This window comes from Rattus rattus, chromosome 1 (genome assembly GCF_011064425.1).
Source record: "Rattus rattus isolate New Zealand chromosome 1, Rrattus_CSIRO_v1, whole genome shotgun sequence".
NCBI classification, from domain to species: domain Eukaryota; kingdom Metazoa; phylum Chordata; class Mammalia; order Rodentia; family Muridae; genus Rattus; species Rattus rattus.
Genome location: NC_046154.1, coordinates 157,825,989 through 157,846,900, shown reverse-complemented (window position 1 = coordinate 157,846,900; position 20,912 = coordinate 157,825,989). Strand labels below are relative to the sequence as shown.

At 41.2% G+C, this 20,912-nt stretch overlaps 1 protein-coding gene and 1 pseudogene across 1 annotated transcript; both read left to right on the top strand.

Annotated features, from left to right (window-relative positions):
- The first annotated feature begins 1,187 nt into the window (after window positions 1-1,187).
- On the top strand, window positions 1,188-20,761 carry LOC116906946 (zinc finger protein 709-like). Its single transcript, XM_032909871.1, has 4 exons — window positions 1,188-1,333; window positions 18,028-18,154; window positions 18,364-18,418; window positions 19,241-20,761. The coding sequence occupies exons 1-4, from the start codon at window positions 1,331-1,333 to the stop codon at window positions 20,649-20,651; spliced, it is 1,596 nt and encodes a 531-aa protein (XP_032765762.1). The 5' UTR covers window positions 1,188-1,330; the 3' UTR covers window positions 20,652-20,761.
- LOC116906957 lies at window positions 5,258-6,872 on the top strand (annotated as a pseudogene).
- Window positions 20,762-20,912: the final 151 nt, after the last annotated feature.

The following is a 20,912-nucleotide window of genomic DNA, read 5'->3' as shown; positions in this document are numbered from 1 at the left end:
ACCAATGGCTCAGCCTGCAAGATCAACCATTAATAAATAAGACCTCTTAAAACTTCAAAGTGTCTGTAAGGCAAAGGGCACTGTCAACATGACAAAACAGCAGCCTACAGACGGGAAAAGATCTCCACTAATCCTACGTCTGATAGAGGGCTAATATCCAAAATAGATAAAGAACTCAAGAAGTTAGACCCCAAGAAAACTAATAACCCAATTTTAAAAGTTGGGGTACAAAGCTAAAAAAAAATTCTCAACGGAGGAATCTCGAATGGTCAAGAAACACTTAAATGTCCCAAGTCCTTAGTCACCAGGGAAACGTAAGTCAAAACAACCCTGCGATTCCATCTAACACCCATCAGAACGGGTAAAATCAAAAACTCAAGAGAGTGAATATGCTGGCAAGGATGTGGAGCAAGGGAACACTACTTCACTGCTGGTCGGAGTGCAAACTTGTACTACCGCTGTGGAAATCAAGTTGGCAGTTTATCAGAAAACTGGAATAGTTGTATCTCAAGGCCCAGCTCTACCACTCCTAACCAAAATAAATCATACAATTCACAAACACTATTTCCAGGGTTTTGGTAAATGCATCTCTAATCTTGACCACCACAGAAGTTCTTCATGTTGAAGATAAGTTCTGAGCTCAGCATTCTCTGTGTGTTATAAAACCCAAACACTGCAGACAAGCAGCGCAATGACAACCTGTGTTACAAGCCCAAAGAAGCGCTGGTGAGATGAGTTGGTTGGTAAAATGCCTGATTATCCTTCATGAGGACCTGTGTTTGGATCTCCAGAACCCACATAAAAAGCCGGTCAAGCCTCTATCTCTAAAGCTGGAGATAGGGATGTCATCGGCTTTGTCCTAATGTCACTGGATCTGGAATGTTCAAAAAATAAGTAGTGTGGATAAGTGGAAAAGGTACGAGGAACTCACTGACTACACAAGGAACTAAATGCGTGCTCTAAAAATCCCGAAGTATAATTCTCTTTAAATAGAATGATAGAGCCCAATATATTCCGGATTTATTCCAGTGGGGAAGCCAGAGTTAGGGTGGTTCTATTAATTTGCCAGGTGAGCTCCATTTGAACGTGAATGATGCGCTGATAAGAGTTGAGGAGGCGGGTCGGTATCGTTCACCAATCAGGGACGCTGTTACTTTCCTGCATGAACTGTCCAATGAGGGACATGGATAGTCAGAGGGTGCCGCCATTGCCGCCCTGTTTGAGTCCTGTGTACTTGCAGGGAGGCTGGTGGTGGCTTGGCCTGGCTCTCTGAGCCTTCTGCTTACTGAAGGCTCTTTAGGAAGAACACTGCTCACGTTTGAATCAGGAAATGGTGAGTGTGCCCTGGGTTCCTGGAGTCGTGCGCGACATGTTGGTGACGCTACGGAGGCTTTGTCCCAGTGTGGTGCCGCCGCCCTGATGTTCGCCTGATCCTGTTCTGCAGTCCGAGGTGGAGTCTTGTCACCAGCGCCCTCTCACCCACGTGCGTTTTAATTGCTTGCAGAGCAGGTTGCGGAGAGCCTGGGGTCTTGTCCCTCGGTCCGACCCTCCCCTGCCCGCCTTCTGAGGCAGTGTCATCCAGCCCCCTGTGCTCCCGAGCGAGACTGCGCCTCTCCAGACATAGCATCTCTGGCGAGTTGGTGTGATGCTCTGTAGCGTTCAGACTGTTGTAGGGAGACTTTGATAAGCGCTGTTATCTCTCTCTCTCTCTCTCTCTCTCTCTCTCTCTCTCTCTCTCTCTCTCTCTCTCTCTCTCTCTCTCTCTCTCCCTCCCTCTATCCCTCCCTTTCTTTTTTAAGTAGTGGGCATCGAACCTCAGTCTTTGTTCAAACCTTTCACCAATGAACTGTAAACCTATCCCGCATTCTGGTTTTTTGCTGTTAGTGTTAATGTGGGAGGATTTGTTTGCTCCCTCTGGTCCAAGAGTGGGAGAAAATACCCCGGCTTGCAAGGAAGAGAGGATTTTCAATTTGCTTCAAAATTGTTTGGATTCACCAACCAATTTGGCAATTGTCTAGGCCAAGGTGGAATTTGCGGAAAATGTTTCTTTTCTTGCATTGCTAGCTCTGCAAAAAGCATGAGATGAGGTGAATAATTTAATTGTAAAAACAAACAAGAACGTGGTGGTTTCTTTGGCTGTGGACTTGAACAGAAAGGATGGAGGGTTATATCTGTTTCCGTCTCATTGCTACAGATATTCGTAAGCTGTGTATCCTCTTGATTTAATTTTAGCTTGTTGTATGTGGCTTAGAATTTAACCATTTCTTTTATATTCTGCATTTTTTTGGGGGGATATTTTTTTCAAAACATTATCAAATGATCTGCTTTTTTTCCCCCTGTTCTTGTAACCTCCTCTAATTTATGACTTTATTCATTTGTCTCTTCCCTCATTTTTTGTTATTTTAGCTAGAGTTTTGCCTATTTTTTTCCCTGCTGCTACCCGAGTTTTTCCTATATTGCTGTTTTTTAAAAGAACCATTCCTGAGATTTACATTGGCGGTGTGTATTCTTTGAATCAATTTCATTAATTTCTCACCTTATTCTTTTGGATTCTTGCGGTCTTTGCTTCTCTATGTGGCTTGTTCTTGTTTTCCTAAGACCGTGTGTTTTGAGTCATTAAGTTGTTTATTTGTTGTGTCTCTGAGTTCTCAATGTGTCTGGAAGAAGCTGGAGTAACTTTTGTTTCTTCTAAATTAAAGATGAACTTAGAAGGAAACCAGAGGAAAATTTAATGGAGTTTGAGGTTGAGAGGGAAAAGGCAGAAAACAGTGCAGGCAAGCTTTAAATGCTGCCATTTTTCATCAGATAGGAGAGAAAACAAAACAGAAAGATGCCTTTTAAGTTCAACATGGAGATCAGAGAAACAGTGAGGAAGCCCAGGTAAGTTAAGGAAAGCATACTTTGTAAGTGTTGAACTTGGATCTGAGTTCAGAGGGAACCTGATTTACAGGGTCTTGTTTCATAGCACTGAGGGATTACTCCAGAGATACCAGGTTAGAAATAAAATGGACACAGCTTACTGAGAAAGGAAAGGCACTCCTAAGAATAACAGTTGACTAGTGAACTAAGAAGGAGCCCCCAAAGTCTGAGAAAATGTGGTCCAGGATATGTGAGACATTTGCAAAACATCTGCCTCTCCCTAGTTTGTATACCAGGAGCTTTTCTTGAGCTGTTCTTTTCCTTAGTAAAAGAAAGGGTTTAAGATCTTCCTTTGCTGACTGGCTTCTTTCTGATGTTAAATCTTCACATAGCTTTTTTTTTTTTTTTTTTACTCCTATGTTGCATTTGTATGTAAACATTTGTAGCTATGAGCTTACCTCTTGCTACTGTCTTGTTTTACCACTTTTATTGAAAATAGATTTTTCCCTCCTCACTATATATTCTGAGTGTGGTTTCTTCACCCTTTACCCCTCACAGTTCCTCCCCATCTCCCCTCCTAACTGGATCCACTGCCTTTCTGAATCGCATTAGAAAACAAACAGGTCTCTAGAGGATAATGATAAAATATAAGCTAAAACAAAAATTGACACACCTTATTTGGACAAAACAAACAGAAGGAAAAGAGCCCAAGAGAAGGCACAAGAATCAGGGACCCACTCAGGGATCCCAATTAAAAAGTGGAAACCATAATTTGTGCAAACCTGTGCAGGCCCTGGGCATGCTGCCTCAGTCTCTCCAAGTTCATACTCAGGTTGATTTTAGATGGCCTTGTTTTCTTGATGTTCTCCAACCCCTCTGGCTCTTATGCTCTTTCCGCTTCCTCTTCCAAAGGCTTCCCTGAGCTCTGAGGGAAGGATTTAATAGAGACATCCCATTTAGGGCTGGGCACTCCAAGGCCTTTCATTCTCTGTATCTGTTCCCATAGGCTCCAGAACGAAGCTACTCTGATGATGGCTAAGCAAAGCAGTGATCATGTTTTCCTTTCTAGGTCTGTGATACCTCCTCACCAAGGATGATTTTTTTTTAAGTTCCATCCATTTACCTCTGACTTTCCTTTTTACTTAATGGTTGAGTAATACTCCACTGTGTCGATGTACATTTTTTGTTTGTTTTTATTCATTCTTCTTTTGAGGTACATCTAGATTGTTCCCAGTTTCTGGGTATCAACAGAGCAGTAATGAAAACAGTTTAGCAAGTGTCCTTATATAAGCGGAGGGTCCTTTGGGTATATGCCAAGGGAAGAAGCACCCATGTACATGGTTGCACTCCCACCAGCGAAGGATGGTTGAGTGTTCCTTTTATTCCACATTTCACTAGCATGACCTGTCACTTGTTTTATTATCTTAGCCATTCTGAGAGGTAAAAGGTGGAATATCCAAAGTAGTTTGATTTACATTTCCATGGTGGCTAAGAATGTTGAATATTTCATTGTGTTTTAGCCATTCAAGTTTCCTCCTTTGAGTATTCTCTGGATGTGTACTCCATTTTTCACTTGGGTTATTTATTTTCTTGATATCTAGTGGGTCTTTTGTTTGTTTGGTTTGTTGGTTTTAGTTTTCTTGTTTTGGTTTTAGTTCTTTTATATATTTTGGTTATTCGTTCTCTATTGGATGTAGAGTCAGTAAGAATTTTTCACATACCGTAGGATAGAATACTAGTTTACTAAACGATGGCGTCCTGTGCTGTACAGAAGCTTCTCAGTATCATAAGGTTCCGTTTATCAATTGTTGCCCTTAGTGCCTGTGTTGATGGTGTTCTGTTCAGAAACTTTTTCTTATGCTAATGCCTTCAAGGCTATTTCCCCCATTTTCTTCTGTCAGGTTCAGTATATCTGGCTTTATGTTGATGACTTTGATCCATTTGGAGTTGAGTTTTGTGCAGGATGATGAGTATGAGTGTGCTGGAATTCTTTTATATGCAGCTATCTTTCTTGACCAGCACTATTTGCTGAAGGTGCTTTTTTTTTTTTCCTATTCTGTATTTCTGGCTTCTACATAAGAAAAAAAAAAATCTATTGTCCATAGGTGTGGTGGGTTGAATAGGTACAGCCCCCATAGACTCACAGCCTTGTTGGAGTGGGTGTGGCCTTGTTGGAGGAAATGTGTCACTTGGGGGCTGGGGGGGACAGGCTGTGAAGTCTGCTCAAGCTATACTCAGTGTGCCACACAGTCTCCTGCTGCTGTAGAACTCTCAGCTCCTATAGGACCGTGTCTGCCTGCATGGTGCCGTGCTTCTTGTTATGATGATAATGGACTAAGCCTCTGAAGCCAGCCCCAGTTAAAAGTTTTCCTTCATAAGAATTGCTGTGGTCATGCTGTCACTTCACAGCAGTAAAACCCAAACTAAGATAATAGGCGCGTGTGTTAATGTCTGGGTCTTCAGTGCGATTTCATTGATCTTTGTGTTTTGTACAACACCAGGCTGTTTTTGTTACTAGAACTCTATAGTACAGCTTGAAACTGGGGAAGGTGACAGCTCCTTGCAGCTTCTTTATTCGTCAGGATTGTTTTAACTATCCTGGGATTTCTTATGTTTCTAAATGAAGCTGAAAATTGTTCTTTGAAGATCTGTAAATCATTGTGTGAAATTTTGATGGGGATTGCATTGAATCTTTAAATTAATTTTGATAAGATGATCATTTTTACTATATTAACCTATGTAACATATATCTGTAAATCTATAGTATAGATTATACACACATACACACACACACACACACACACACACACACACGAGAGCTACTGATTTTTGTGACTGGATTTTGTATCCAGCTATTTTGCTGAAGGTGCTTATCAACTGTAGGAGTTCCCTGGTGGAAATTTTAGGATTATTTTGTATACTGCTATATTGCCTGCAAATTAATGAGACTTTGACATCTTTCTTTCCAGTTTGTATCCCCCTTGATCGCCTTAAGTTTTCTTGTTACTCTAGCTAAAACTTAAAAATACATATGTACAATTGTATGACGTCATAACCGCCATGGCCAGCTACCAGACGGGCAGAGTTACCCAGGAGCTGCAGGACAGGTACCTGGACCACCCCCAGGTGGCTACTATCCTGGACCTCCTCATGGTGGGGGCCAGTATGGCAGTGGATTTCCCCCCTGGTGGTGGTTACAGAGCTCCTGCCTCTGGAGGATCCTATGGGTACCCCAGTGCTGAAGGAACCCCCTCTGGAACTCCAGGCAGACCATATGGCCGTGTACCTCCAGGAGGCCCCTATGTTCAGCTACCTCCAAGTCCCTATGGTACCCAGCCGCCTGGACCTTATGGACAAAGTGGTGTCCCCCCCCAATGTCGATCCTGAGGCCTACTCCTGGTTCCAGTCAGTGGATGCTGACCACCATGGCTATATCTTACTCAAGGAGTTGAAGCAGGCCCTGGTCAACTCCAACTGATCCTCATTCAATGACAAGACGTGGCTCATGAAGATAAACGTGTTTGACAAGACCAAGGCTGGCCGCATTGATGCCGACATCTTCTCAGCCTAATGGAAATCCCTCCAGCAGTGGAGGAACCTCTTTCAGCAGTGTGACCCAGACCACTCGGGATCCGTCAGCTCCACAGAGCTGCAGCAAGCGCTGTCCCAGATGGGCTACAACCTGAGCCCTCAGTTCACGCAGCTCCTGGTTTCCCGATACTGCACGCGCTCTGCCCTTCCCACCATGCAGCGGGACTGCTTCATCAAGGTGTGTACCCAGCTGCAGGTATTGACTGAGGCCTTCCGGGATATCGCAGTACAGGGCAACATCCGGCTCAGCTTTAAGGACTTTGTCGCCATGACGGCTTCAAGGATGCTATGACCCAGCCTGCCTAAAGGGTGTGGAGCACACCAGGGGATGTGGGCCTCTCCTTTCCTCCTCTCCTAGCAAAAAGTGTTTCCTGGCCTGAGCTAGGAAGGACAGAGGTTGGCTATCCTGGGCTGTGGAGTGGCAATGGAGTTAGCGTTTGGTCAGCCGTCCTGGCCTCTGGCTTTTCCCCTCCTCTCCCTGATGCCAGTGCTAAGTGCCCCTTGGCTGGCCTACCTGTCATCTGTCACCGAGACCACCAGGTCAGAAGAACCCAGTTTCTGCGCAGTGGAGTCAGACTGAGCGGGAGGGAGACTTGCTGGGACCAGAGCCTGGGATTCCTCGGCTGCCTCAATCCTTGTATATTAACATTAATTTTCCTGAGGTTTTGCCTGCGCAAGAAGCTTGGGCATTCTGCCATCTCGGCCATATCTGATGAGGCTCATGACCTCCAAAACTCTGACCCCTCGCTGGCCTACCACATTCCACTCAGCTTCTCTCCCCAGGGGCATTGTCACATCCTTCTGCTAATGTTGATTCTAATTTACTTTTTTTTTCCTTCCCATTTAGGGCCAAAAATCCAGGAAACTGTAAGCATCGATAAAAGAAAGACTGCAGTCCCATGTTCCCAAAAAAAAAAAAAAACCATATATAGATATGAAGAGAGTGCACAACCCTGTCTTGTTCCTGTTTTAGTGGAGTTGCTTTGAGTTTCTTTCCATTTAATTTGATGTTGGCTATGGGCTTGCTATAAACTGCTTTTGTTATGTTGAGGTATGTCACTCGTATCCCTAATCTCTCCAGGCTTTTTATTATGAAGGGACATTGGATTTTGTCAAAGGCGTTTTCCGCAGCTAATGAGATGATCGTGTTTTTGTTTTGTTTCGTTTTTTCTTTCAGTTTCTTTATATGGTGGCCTACATGTGTTTTATGTATGTTGAACCATCCCTGCATCTCTGGCATGGAGTCTACTTGATCATAGTAGATGATCTTTGTGATGTGTCCTTCAATTCGGTTTGCAGTTATTTTGTTGAATTTTTGCATGTATATTTATAAGTGAAAGTGATACATAATTTTCTTTATTGGGTCTTTATAAAGTTTAGATATCGTGGTAACTGTTGCATGGTAAAAAGAATTAGTCAGTGTTCCTTCTGTTTCTATTTTGTGGAATAATTAGAGGATAATTGACATTAATTCTGCTTTTAAAGTCTGGTAGAATTCTTTACAAAGCCACCAAAGTCTGGGGGTGGTTATTGTTGTTGTTTTTTGTTTAGTATGTCCTTATGATTTCTGGATTTCTTCAGTGTCTGTTATGTCCTTGTTTTCATATCTAACTTTGTTAATTTGGATCATCTCTCTGGTTTTTATTTAATTTGGTTGTTTTTCAGTCTTACTGATTTTTCTCAAAGAACCAACTCCATTGTTTCTTTGTACTTTTGTTTGCTTGTTTGTTTGTTTGTTTGTCTTTTTGTGTGTATGTGTGCTGATAAGTTATTAGTACGAAATCTATTCAAGTTTTTAATATAGGCACTTAGTACTATGAACTTGCCTCTTAGACCCCTAATATGTCCCATAAGTTCGGGTATATTGTAAATTCAATTTCATTCAATTCTAGAATGTCTTTAATTTCTATTTTGATTCATTTTTTCAGTCAATAGAGATTGTTCAGTTTCCATGAGTTTATAACCTTTCACTTGTTTCTGTTGTTGATACCCAGCATTAATCCAAGGTGGTCAGTTAGGAGAGACAGTTATTTCAGTTTTCTTATACCTTTTGAAACTTGCTTTGTGTCAAGTATGTGGTCAGTTTGGGAAACTGTTACATGAGGTGCTGAGAAGGTATATTCTTGTGTATGGGTGTAATTTTCCATATCTATCTGTTAAGTCCATTTAGCTTAAAACTTCATTTAGCTCCCGTGTTTTCTCTATTTAGTTTTCATCTCTATCATCTGTTGGCAAGAATGAGGTATTAAAGTCTCCCACTTTCAGTGTGTGAGGTTCACCATGTGATTTAAATTGTAGATGTGATTCTTTTACAAATCCGTTGCAGTAAAAATTAATGAGGATCGTTTGCTATCAGTTCCTGAGAGCTGGATCTGCTCACTCCAGCTGCAACTCTGCCACAAGGTCTGCAAGCTGCCCTCTCCCCGCTGTCTCCCTTTTAGTCCCCTAGGCAGTAGTTACACATACACACATGTGGTTCTGTGGGCCCTGAACATTCTCACTCCGTGTGGGCAACAGAACCAGATCTGTACGCTCCAACTGCCTCTCACACATTTCTTACACACTGTCCTCTTTAGCCCCGTTGAAATCAAAGTTCCAGAAATTTGTAATTTAGCAATTAGATTTACATGTTAAATTCTCAATCCACAATTCATCCACACAATAAATTCACTGCCAATTAATAAATATATAAACCGCCACCTAGACAATATAAAATCGATCTAACCTAAATCTGAACCATCTTCCTCTGTAGACTCCATTTTGATCCCTCTCCTTCCTCCTCTCTCCTCCCTTACAAAAATTTTGTCCCCGCCCCACTCTCTACTGTCCAATCATGTATCACCTTGACATCAGCCTACACAAACCTGTGTCCTTTGTGTTTGGGACATAGATGTTAAGAATTGACATGTCCTCTGGTGGATTTTTTTCCCTCTTCGATTAGTATGTAAAGTCCTTAGTTATCTCTTCTAATTCGTTTTGGTTTGGAGTTAATTTTGTCAGATGTTAAAATGGCTACACTGGCTTGGTTCTCGTTCCATTATCTTGGAATGTCTTGGTCCATCCATTTAACCAAAAATGGTGTATATTCTCCATGTTAAATTGTGTTTCCTGAATGTAACAGAAATATAGATCCTGTTTTCAAACCCAATCTGTTAGCCAGTCTCTTGTTATTGGGGAATTACAAACTTTGATGTTGAGAGATACCAATAAGTAGTATTTGTTGTCCTGTTATTTTGTGTGTTTGTGTGTGTGTGTGTGTGTGTGTGTGTGTGTGCGTGCGTGCTGGTCTGGGATCTATTCCCTGTGTTTTCTTGGATATGATAACTTCTTGATCTTGGAGTCTCTGTACACCTGGATTTGTAAATAGATATTGCTTAAATTTGGTTTTATCATGCAAGCTCTTACTTTCACCATCTATTGTGATTGAAAGTTTTGCTGAATATAGTAGCCTTTCTTTCTAACTTTAGAGGCTCCAGTGGAAAGGTAGGTGTTATTCTAATAGGTCTGCCTTAATATTCTATTTGGTCTTTTTCCCTGAAAGCTTTTAATATTCTTTCTTTGTTGTTTGTTTTATATGTTAAGAAATTCCCAAGGTGAATTTCTTTTCTGATCCAGTCTATTGAGTATTCTTTACACTGAAAATGTTCTTCTGTGGTTTTGTTGAAAATACTTTCTGTGCCTTTGACATGGTTTCTTCTGCTTTCTCTATTCCTGTTAGGTTTCTGGATGTTTGATCTAGAAGTTTTTTAGATTTAACATTTTCTTTGTCTGAGATCTCCATTTCTTCTATTATATGTCCAATGCCTGACATTCTTTCTTTCATCTCTTGTAGTCTGTTGGTGAGTCTTCCTCTGAGTTTCTCCCCCCCACCCTTCGGAGCTGAAGACCGAACCCAGGGCCTTGAGCTTGCTAGGCAAGCACTCTACCACTGAGCTAAATCCCCAACCCCTCCTCTGAGTTTCTTATTCGAGGTCCTAAACCTTTCGTTTCCAGATAGTATCACCATCATCATCATCATTATTATGCCTTTTCTTTATTGATTCTCTTTCCATTTTCAGGTCTTGAACTGTTTTATTCATTTCTTTTCGCTGTGTTTTCTAGATTTCTTTCAGGGATTCTTTTTTTTTCTCTTTGAGGCCAACTATCGTGTTCATAAGGGGTATTTTAAGTCTTTTTCTTGTGCTTCAACTATGTTGTAATACTTGGGGTCTTCTATGGTAGGGTTGCTGGGCTCTAGTGCAGACATCGACCTGGCTATTATTGTATTATGTTGTCATCTAGGCGTCTAGGTTTGGAAAGATTGTAATTCTAGATGCTGACATTTGGTCATCTTTGTTGGGTCAGTGTTTTGTTCCTTGGTTTCTGTTGTCATCTCTGGTTCTTAGGATAATGTGGTGGCTGTGTTGCCGGATACTATGGTCACTAGAGATTCCAGGTAAAATGCGTTTCTAGGTATTGTGAGCTGACAGAAGTAACAGGATACAAGTTAGGATAGGGGGCTAAAGAGCCCAAAGGAGGGAGGAAAGCAGGGTATTCCACTAGGATCTGCTTTGTCTCCTGGGAATGGGAGCACAGAATAAGGAGAGGCCGCAGCAGGTCTGCTACAGAGCTGGGGATAATGGGAGACCGGACTTGGAGGAATCGAGGAAAAGGTAAAGGTCTACATTTAGCCTACCTCTTTTGCTGGCTGGAGTGGCCCACTGGTTAATGGAGAATGCCTTTTGGATATGGGGGCTGGGTTAAAGCAATGAGTGAGGTAAAGGAATTTTGGAGAGGAAGATCTGTGTGATCCCTTGGAGAAGGAGACAGAGAGGAAGGGGAAGCTGCAACGGATAGTCTGCTGCAGAGCTTGGAATGAGAAGGGAGAGGATTGGATTTAGAAAAACAAAGACAGAAATGAAGATATGCAGTTAGCCTGCTTGCTTCCCTAGCGGGAGTGGCCAGTGGGTTTCCAGGAAAGCCTGCTGGGTTTAGTTGCTGGGATAGAGCAGTGAGTTGGAAGAAAGAACTTTGGAGAAGAAGATGCATTGGAGTTGCAAGGGAAGTGTGATGATTTACCTAGGCTTGACCCAGGGAGTGGCACTATTAGAACGGGTGGCCTTGTTGGAGGAAGTGTGTCACTGCAGGGGCAGACATGGAGGCCCTCCTCCTGGCTGCCTGAGGATGCTCAGTCTGTTCCTGGCTTCCTTTCTTCGAGTGAAGATGTAGTACTCAACTCCCCTCCTGCACTATGCCTGCCTGGATGCTGCCATGCTGCCATGCTCCCACCTTGATCATAATGGACTGAACCTCTGAACCTGTAAGCCAGCCTCAATTAAATGTTGTCCTTTATAAAACTTATATTGGTCATGGTGTCTCTTCATTGCAATAAGACCCTAACTAAGACAGAAGTTGGTACCAGGAGTCCAGTATTGCTGTTAAAGGCCTGATCATGCTTTTGTTTGGAAGAATGTGGACTTTGGGACTTTGGCTTTGGAAAGCAGTGGAATGCTTTAAATGGCGATTAATGGGCTATCTTATTAGGACTGCGGAAGTCTTTGTTACTGAGAGTGATTTGAATTGTGCAAGCCTGGCCCAAGAGGTTTCAGAGGAAAAAAAATCGATATGTGCTGTTAAGACTGCTGTGTGGAAAAAAAAAAAAAAAAAAGACTGCTGTGTGGTATTTTGGTGAAGAATGTGGCTGCTTTTTGTCCTTGTGGAGGAAGAGTCTGCCTGAGGCTAAGGTGAAAAGACTCAGATTAATTACGTAGACAAAGGAAGTCTCAGAAAGACCCACCATACATTTTGTTCTCTAGTTAAGTCTCATGAAGAACATTTTAATAAAAAGAAGGGACCTTGAGAAATGAAAAATACAAAATAAATGGTTGAGTATTAAAGGGACACCTGGAAGTGAAATGGAACCGAATCCTGTGTTCAAAAATATTAAATTGAATTAAGGAAGTAATGACCTTGGGGCAAGATCCGAGCCAAGTTACCTGTGATTGGCTCCAAGCAACCTAGTACAAGCCTTTAATCCCAGGAGACAGACATACAGATCTCTACGTTCAAGGTCAATCTACAGAGTAAGATCCAGGACAGCCAAGTTTGGCATTTAAGAGGTGAAGGAGACAATTGATGCTGGTTAGCTAGAGCTAAGAAAGATCAGTATCACAAAGGTGAAATCTGGGAAGTGTTTTTTGAGAGCTGTGTTCCAGAGATGCCAAGGTTGTACCTCGTGCTGTGGCTGGACTTGGTAGTGTGTCAGAATCACCCAGGTGATACTGGTTTGGGGTCATGAAGAACAGCTGAGGCTGGGCACCATGAGTGGCCATGGAAGGCCATTGGTGAAGGTGCACCCTCAGTTGCAATTGATGGCCCAGGACTGAAGGGGTCAGGCAAAGGACTTGAGGCTTGGCACCGTGAAGAGAGCCTATAAGAGGCTAATGGTGAAGCCCAAATGCAACAAAAGACCCCAGTGTATTGAAGATGCCGGTACCATGGGATGGTCACCAAGAACAACAGCAACGGTGTAGTGTGGATCAACCTGAAGTTAAACTACTACAGAGGGCAGAGCTGGAGAAGTGAAGCCAGGATCATGTGTGGATCCCAGACATTGAAACAAGCTGTAACATTGAAGCTGCCTTGGACACCCAAAGATGTTAAAGATGCCAGAGCTGCTGGTTATCTGCTGAGGAAAACTGCTAACAGGGAGTGGAACCAGCTCAGGAGAAAGAAGTTTGTTGCAGTCAACAAAGATGAAAAAGGAGTTGAAGAGCTGAAGACCACTTTGACATCAGACATGGAGATGGCAGAATTCAGAGTTTGCCCCGCAGGTTGCCTGTCTTAATTCGGGGAGAAGAGACTTTGAATTTTAGACTTTTAACATTATTGATACTGCTATAGACTATGGGGGCTTTAGAAGTTGAACTAAATGTATTTTTTTATTATGCTAAGTTTAGATATGGCCTCCATAGACTGATGTGTTTAAACAAGCCTATGGAGGCCAGGGTGTGGAATGTGATGGTTTGCATATGCTTGGCCCAGGGAGTGACACTATTAGAATGTGTGGCCTTGTTGAAGCAAGTGTGTCACTGTGGGTGTGGGCTTGAAGACCCTCCTCCTAGCTGCCCAGAAATGTTCTGTCTGTTCCTGGTTTCCTTCAGGTGAAGATGTAGAATTCAGCTCCTCCTGCACCATGCCTGCCTTGATGATAATGGACTGAACCTCTAAACCTGTAAGGCAGCCCCAATTAAATGTTGTCCTTTATAAAACTTACATTGGTCATGGTGTCTGTTCACAGCAATAAGACCCTAACTAAGACAAGAAGGGAGGCTGCATTAGGTGGTCTGCTATATATCTGGGTATAAGGTTAGGATATTGGTTTTGGAGGAGCAGAAAGAGAGGCGAAGATCTGGATTAGATGTCATCCTTTCCTAGTTGGAGTGGCCAGCATGTTCCCAGGGAATGCCTGTTGGGGTTGGTGGCTGGGATAAAGCAGTGAGTTGCGGGAAGGATGTTTGGGGAGGAAAGTTGTGTGTAATCCACTGGACATGGGCTCCAGCCACCAGCTCTACCTACAGAACACTGGGTCTAACACACTCAGCCCCTCCAAATGCAGGTGACCCGCCAAGCTCTGGATTGAAAACCCACCAATCCCTACCCTGGAATTATCTTCCTATAAGGTTTCACCCCTAAGAAATGCTATATAAACCCTGTCTTCTATTCAGTTCTCTACTTCTTACCTGAACAGAACACCCTCCTGAGTTTTTCCTTCCCAATAAAAACATCTCTCATATGAGGTTTGTTGTGCAGTGTGACTTTGTGGTATTTCTTGCCTCCAGACTGACAGGAAGCCCTTCCCCTCAGAGATGTAACGTTTGCTTTATGGAAGCCCACCACTCCTACCCCAATGCCAAGCCTCCTTACCCCACCCTCAACCCCAACAGTCCACTGGGGAAACCTTTCCCCCTCAGAATTAGGATTTCTAATTATTTGAGTGCCCTGGAAGTTCAAGAAACTTACAATTTTGGTTCATTTTGGTTTTTTGGTTTTCGAGACAGGGTTTCTCTGTGCAGCCTTGACAGTCCTGTTGGATTCAGGGAGAAGTCTAGAACCAGAAGCTTAAAATGAAAGCTTTATTTTCTGTGTTCTGGGAGGTAACCAGCTAGGGATTTGAACCATGTCAGAGAAACAAGAACATTTTTAAGGGCAAAAAACCACACAGGTTGGATGAGGTATAATCTTGGCCAATGACAGGTAATGTACAAGGATATTTCCATTGTGGTTTCACCCCAGCTTAGAGCCAATCTATATAAGTGCATTAACATTTGTGGTTTGGACTTATCTGGGCCACCTATGCCTGGGAACATGAACTTAGTTTGAGTCCAGGAGCAAGATGGATAAGCTGTCTAGAGATGGCTGGACCCAAACATCCGTCTTCTTAGAGTAACACAATGTACATATGCAAATCTAAAACTTGACAATAAATATGAAAAAGAAGTCAGTATAACTCTCCAAAAGTTCATGAATGTTATGCCCAGTTCACGGGAACCCCAGGAGACCACCAGAAATCTTGACACCAATGTAAACACAAAGAGTTTTTATTGTGTGAGTCCAGACAGGGAATGCCAGGGATTAACTCAGAGTCAGAGACAGGTTACCTTGTGTTTCTTCACAACTCTTTACTAACTGAATCCAAACATAGCAAATTGGATAAAATGTTGGAGAAACAATTAGAATGTCTAATTATTTGAGTGCCGAGGAAGTTCAAGGAGCCTATAATTTTGTTTTTGTTTTGTTTTGTTTTGTTTTTTGTTTTTTTGAGACAGTTTTTTCTGTGTAAAATAAGGAATATGGGAGGGAGGGAAGGAAGGAAGGAAGGAAGGAAGGAAGGAAGGAAAGAAAAGAGGGAAAGAAATTAGAAACATAATGATAGAGACCTTTTTGGTAAGATTAAGAGACCAAACTAAAAGTCCTTGGCATGTAATTGGGTATGAATGTGTTTCCTGAAGGAACAACAGACTTTTGAGTCCAGGTCTGTAGAATGTATGTACCAAATTTCATAATGAAACACATTGTTTCCTGTAGTTTCTGTGTTCTAAAAAGAAATCACACTTCAGAGATTTTATTAATAACTAATTTGCTAAGAATTCCTATCAAAATGAATGACTAGTGGTTGTGTATTTCAGGAAGATGAAGAAAATTGGTGAAATGTATCACTAACCCTAGGCATAAATTTTTGTAACGTATTTTTAATAAGGGTTCAACCTCTCCTTTGGTCTATTACCCAGCAGAGCAAAGGTAGTGGAAGAGAAAAGTTATTAGGATATGGAGGAAGTGGACCTGTTTAGTAATAAAAATAGTTTTGGTGGTTTTTTGGTTGTTCTTTTATTTTGGAGGTGGGGGTTGGGGTTTTTTGGGCGGTTTTGGTTTTTTGTTTGTTTGTTTGTTTGTTTGTTTTGTAATTTAGTCCCTTAGCAACGACTAAGTATGACCTAGTAACTATAGACCAGTTCTCTAGGCAGGTACACACATTTACCTTATGAGGCATTTGTCCCTGTATGTGACTTTGTACTCTGCATTTTAAAATATTTTTCTCATACTTACTGTGTGTGCGTGCACTTGCACACAGGTATGAGTGTGTATATGTTTGTGAGTATGCACAACCAGTGTGCGTGATTGGGTCAGAGAACCTTTAGCCCAGCAGAGATGCCCAGAAAAGGCTCATTGTTCTTCTTGTGTCATTGTCTATTGACATTCGTCAATAAAAATTATAATATTCATATACAGCATAGGAAATTACCCATGATTAATCTTCTTTAGAATTAAATGAAAGTTGGTCTGAAAACTGATTCTGACCCATAGAGTTCTTTTAGAACCTAGTATACCCTTCTTGAAGATCCCTTTAGTGAAATTATAAGTGTGTTTATTGACCTAAATAATAGAGTTTGGTTTTGATTTGGTTTGGTTTGATTATTTGCTGGCTGCACACACACATACACATTCACACACACATACATATATATGACACATGCATACTCATATATAATCTATTATATGGGAAGGATTTTAAACTCTATTCAAAGAGTTTTCTCCTCTATTATGACCTTGTATTACTTGTACTTTTCCGATTATGGTATTGGCCTCATAGGGTGAATTATTATCCAACCTAGGACCACTTGCCCAGAAGTAGTAATGCCTACAATGGGTTGGTCCCATAAAATGCAGGGCTATGCTACCATCTACTGGAGCACAGAAAGTGGGGCTCAGGAGGAACCTTCAGAAGTTAGTTCTCTTCTTTGACCTTTATTAGTCAAGTGATGCAATTCAGGCCGCCAAGCTTGGCAGCAAGCTTTCCTGTCTAGCCTTGGTGTAACACACTTTGGCAGCAGATATTTCATGTTATCTGTGTTTATATACTTTTTTATTTTATGAGAGTTTTATGCATAATAAAATAATGATCATATCGGCCTTCCATTTTCTGCCTCAAACTTCCTGAATGTCCTTCCTAACATGCTCCTCTCCCAACTTCATATCTTTTTCCTTCCTTATAAGCCATTAAGCTCAATGAGCACTGCCCATATGTACATTGGTATAGTACCATCCACTGGAGCATAGGAAACTGCCAGTGGCTACACTCTAAAAGAAGAGTGCTTCTCCATTCTCCAGCAGCTAGCCACTGCCACCAGCTCCTTAATAAAAGTGGGAACTTGGAGAGAATTTCCTAATGCCAGAATTTTGGCTGGCTTGATCTTGTGCAGGTAACTATAGCTGTTGTGAATTCACAAGTGCTATCCATCTCATGTTCAGAAGTCAGCATTTTATAGCACTCCTATCCACCCCCTGGCTCTTAAATTCTTTCCACCTCTTTGTGATGTTCCCTGAGCCTTGGAGTGGGTGGAGGTGGAGCTGATAAAAATGTTTTTAGGACTGACATTCACAGTCTTTTGAGGGGAGGGACAAGGTTTTACTATATAGCTCTTCAGGTCCTAGAATTTGCTATGTAGATAAGGCTGGCCTTGAATTCACAGAGATCCACCTCTGCCTCTTGAGTATGAGATTAAAGGCAAGTACCACTGTGCCTGGCACATTCTCAGTCTTGATAAGAGTTCATTCAGATTTCAATGGGTCTTTGATCAGAGAAAATCTCTTAGTCTGTCAGAAATAGGCAAAAAGTTGGAAAGATACTAGGAGTATTTAAAATACTATATTGTTGTTATAATGTATTGCATGACAGTAATTCCCCCTTTACCATTAAACTGGTTGTTTCTCTTCCAATGAGTGTCCTCAGGCTTCATTATTAACTGTTATTGACAAATAGACATTTCTACTAACTATACAGGCTCCCTAGAGCTGGTGTCTACTCTGATGGATTCCAAATTAATAAAGATGCAGTTAGCATCAGAACTATGTGGCAGTGTGAGAGTTAGAATGAATAGTAAATGTGTAGTTTACTATTTATAAATACTAAAATGCAATGCCAACCATGATGTATAGAGAATATATGAAGAACAAATCATGAAGTGAAGGAATCAAGTCATGCTATGTTCCCAGTGTTTTTCTACCATGAGTCTTGTAAATGTATGTGGATTATTTTAGGAGCCAGTGACCTTTGAGGATGTGGCTGTGAACTTCACCTTAGGAGAGTGGGCTTTGTTGGATTCTTATCAAAAGGAGCTCTACAGAGATGTGATGAAGGAAACCTTTAGCAACCTGATCTCCATAGGTAAAAAGTACAGCATGATAACTTTTCTTTGTTCATTCAGAAAAATAACTCTTGTTCATCTGTTTACTTGCATAATTTGAAATACTGAAAGATGTTGGTGAATACTGTATGCCTTGTTACATTATACCACATGGTAGTGGGGGGTGGGGCTAAATGTAATGATTTTTAATGTAATGTTGAATAATTCTTTCTTTGGGTTTACCTTTCAGGGAAAACCGAGGAAGAAAATATTGAAGATTACCAAAATATTAGGAGAAATCTGAGGTAATGTATAATCAAAATTAAATACTTGAAAGTAATAGAAAATCTGAGACCCGAGTAAATAATCCAAATTTATATCTAGATATGAACTGCATTGAACTTGACCATTCAGAATTGGGGGAATCCCAGCTCTGTAATGGAATGTTACACAGTGTCTTGCAACTTTAAGGTGTATGAAATATTTTCCAGTTCTCTCATTATACAGAAACTTTCCTTTGAGTACAAAATTATTTACTGTACTCTTACCAAGTTACCTTTAGACTTTGAATATAAAATATGTGTGTATGGGATATATTGTAACCCACCTTCAATAAAATCCATGAAAAATATCCAGGTATGTTAATCCCATAAAGCCTGACCCTCCCCATTTTGCATAATGAACATTCAATTTTGGTAACTTTGGAGAAGACCATGTTTGCCAAGTATGAGCCAGCCATGAAATAAGGATAAAGAACAGCGTAAAATGAGCAAATAAACCACTGTGTATCTGCAGTGTTTTTACCATTCTTTTTGTAAATGTACATGGATTCCTTTAGAAGACAGCAATGATATTATAGAAACTAAGATTGTATGATGTTCTCAGGGCCTGTGGCTAGGTGTTCAGTCCTTTCAAGTTTATAAACTGTTGTGGCAGTAAAGACAACACTCTTTTTCCCCTTAGTATGAGGTCTTCCTATGTGGCTCAAGTTAACTTCAAACTTGCAGTTCCCTGCCTTTATCTTCTAAATATTGCAATAAGAAGTGGGACACAGTACCCAGCCTCCAACACTTCTCTGGGCTAGCCATAAGACTATAGTAGTATTCTTTTTTCTTTTTTTTTTCCAGCACTCACGTGGTTGAAGGATTCTATGAATTTGAACATGGTATTCAGTATAAAGAAACCCACCAGCACATTCAAGAGCATGCTGTTCATAAGTACATGCCTCCAGGAATTGTAGTATATGAAAACATTGCATGTGAAAATGGTGTCATTGATCTTTCACAGTCAGATGTGCACCTCAGAGTTCTAACTGTAGAGAAATCAGATGAGCGTCAGAAATGTACAGAAAAGCCTGTTCAGCATAAGAAATATTGGAAAGATTTCGCATATTCTGAGTCCTTTCTTACCCATGAGAAGCCTTCCAGAGAGAAACCCTATGGAAATGAACAATCTAATGACCCCTGCGGGAGTCTCACTTCTTATCAAGGTTATGAGACAACACATAATGGAGATAATCTCCGTGAATACAAGCAACTTGAAACAGCTCTCATGACATGCAGTTATGTTCAGTCATATGAAAGAATCCAAAGTGGAGATAAACCATTTGTGTGTAAGCAGTGTGGTGAAGCCTTTGTTAATTCCAGTCACCTTATCAAACATTATAAAATTCATACTAGAGAGAAGACATTTGCATGTAAATATTGTGGGAAAGCTTTCATTCATCCAAGAGCCTGTTATAACCATGAACGAACTCACACTGGAGACAGACCTTATGTATGTAAACAATGTGGGAAAGCATGTATTCATTCTTACCACCTTCTCCAACATGAAAGAAGTCACACCCGAGAAAAACTTTATGCGTGTAAGCAGTGTGGGAAAGTATTCGGACGTTCTTCATACCTTCGCAAACATGAAAGAATTCATACTGGAGAGAAACCTTATTTATGTAAGCACTGTGGAAAAGCCTTCAGTGATCCCACAACCCGTAACAATCATGAGAGAACACATACTGGAGAGAAGCACTATGTGTGTAAGCAGTGTGGAAAAGCCTTCATTCGTTCCTCTCAGCTTCTGATCCATGAACGAATTCACACTGGAGAGAAACCTTACTCCTGTAAGCATTGTGGGAAAGCCTTCACCTATTCCAGCGCCTGTTACATTCATGAGAGAATTCACACTGGAGAGAAACCCTATGTTTGTAAGCAGTGTGGGAAAGCATTTACATGTTCCACATACCTTCACAAGCATGAAAGAATTCACACTGGAGAGAAACCTTATTCATGTAAGCAGTGTGGGAAAGCCTTCATCCAACATAGGGCTTGTTACAATCATGAGAGAATTCACACTGGAGAGAAACCCTATGTGTGTGTGCAATGTGGGCATGCATTCACTTTTTCAAAATCCCTTCAAATACATGAAAGAAACCACACTGGAGAGAAACCATATGTATGTAAGCAGTGTGGGAAAGCCTTCACATGCTCTACATATCTTCACCAACATGAAAGAACTCACAGTGAAAAGAAATCCAATGGATAGAACTTTTACTAATGTAAATCATTTGAGAGTCTTTGTATCCAGCTTGCTGTTGCTGCAAGGAAGGAAGGATGTGGAGAAATCAAGAGAATATGAGCAACTGTGTCATTTTTACTTACATATGCAAGTATACATAGGATAAAACCTGTCATAGTAAGTTTGTCAGCTCATGCCTTTTATTCCAACACTGGTGCAAGGGAAGTTTAGAGAATTACAACATTCAGTAAACCTTATGCTACATGGAGGGTCTGAGTACTGCTTGAG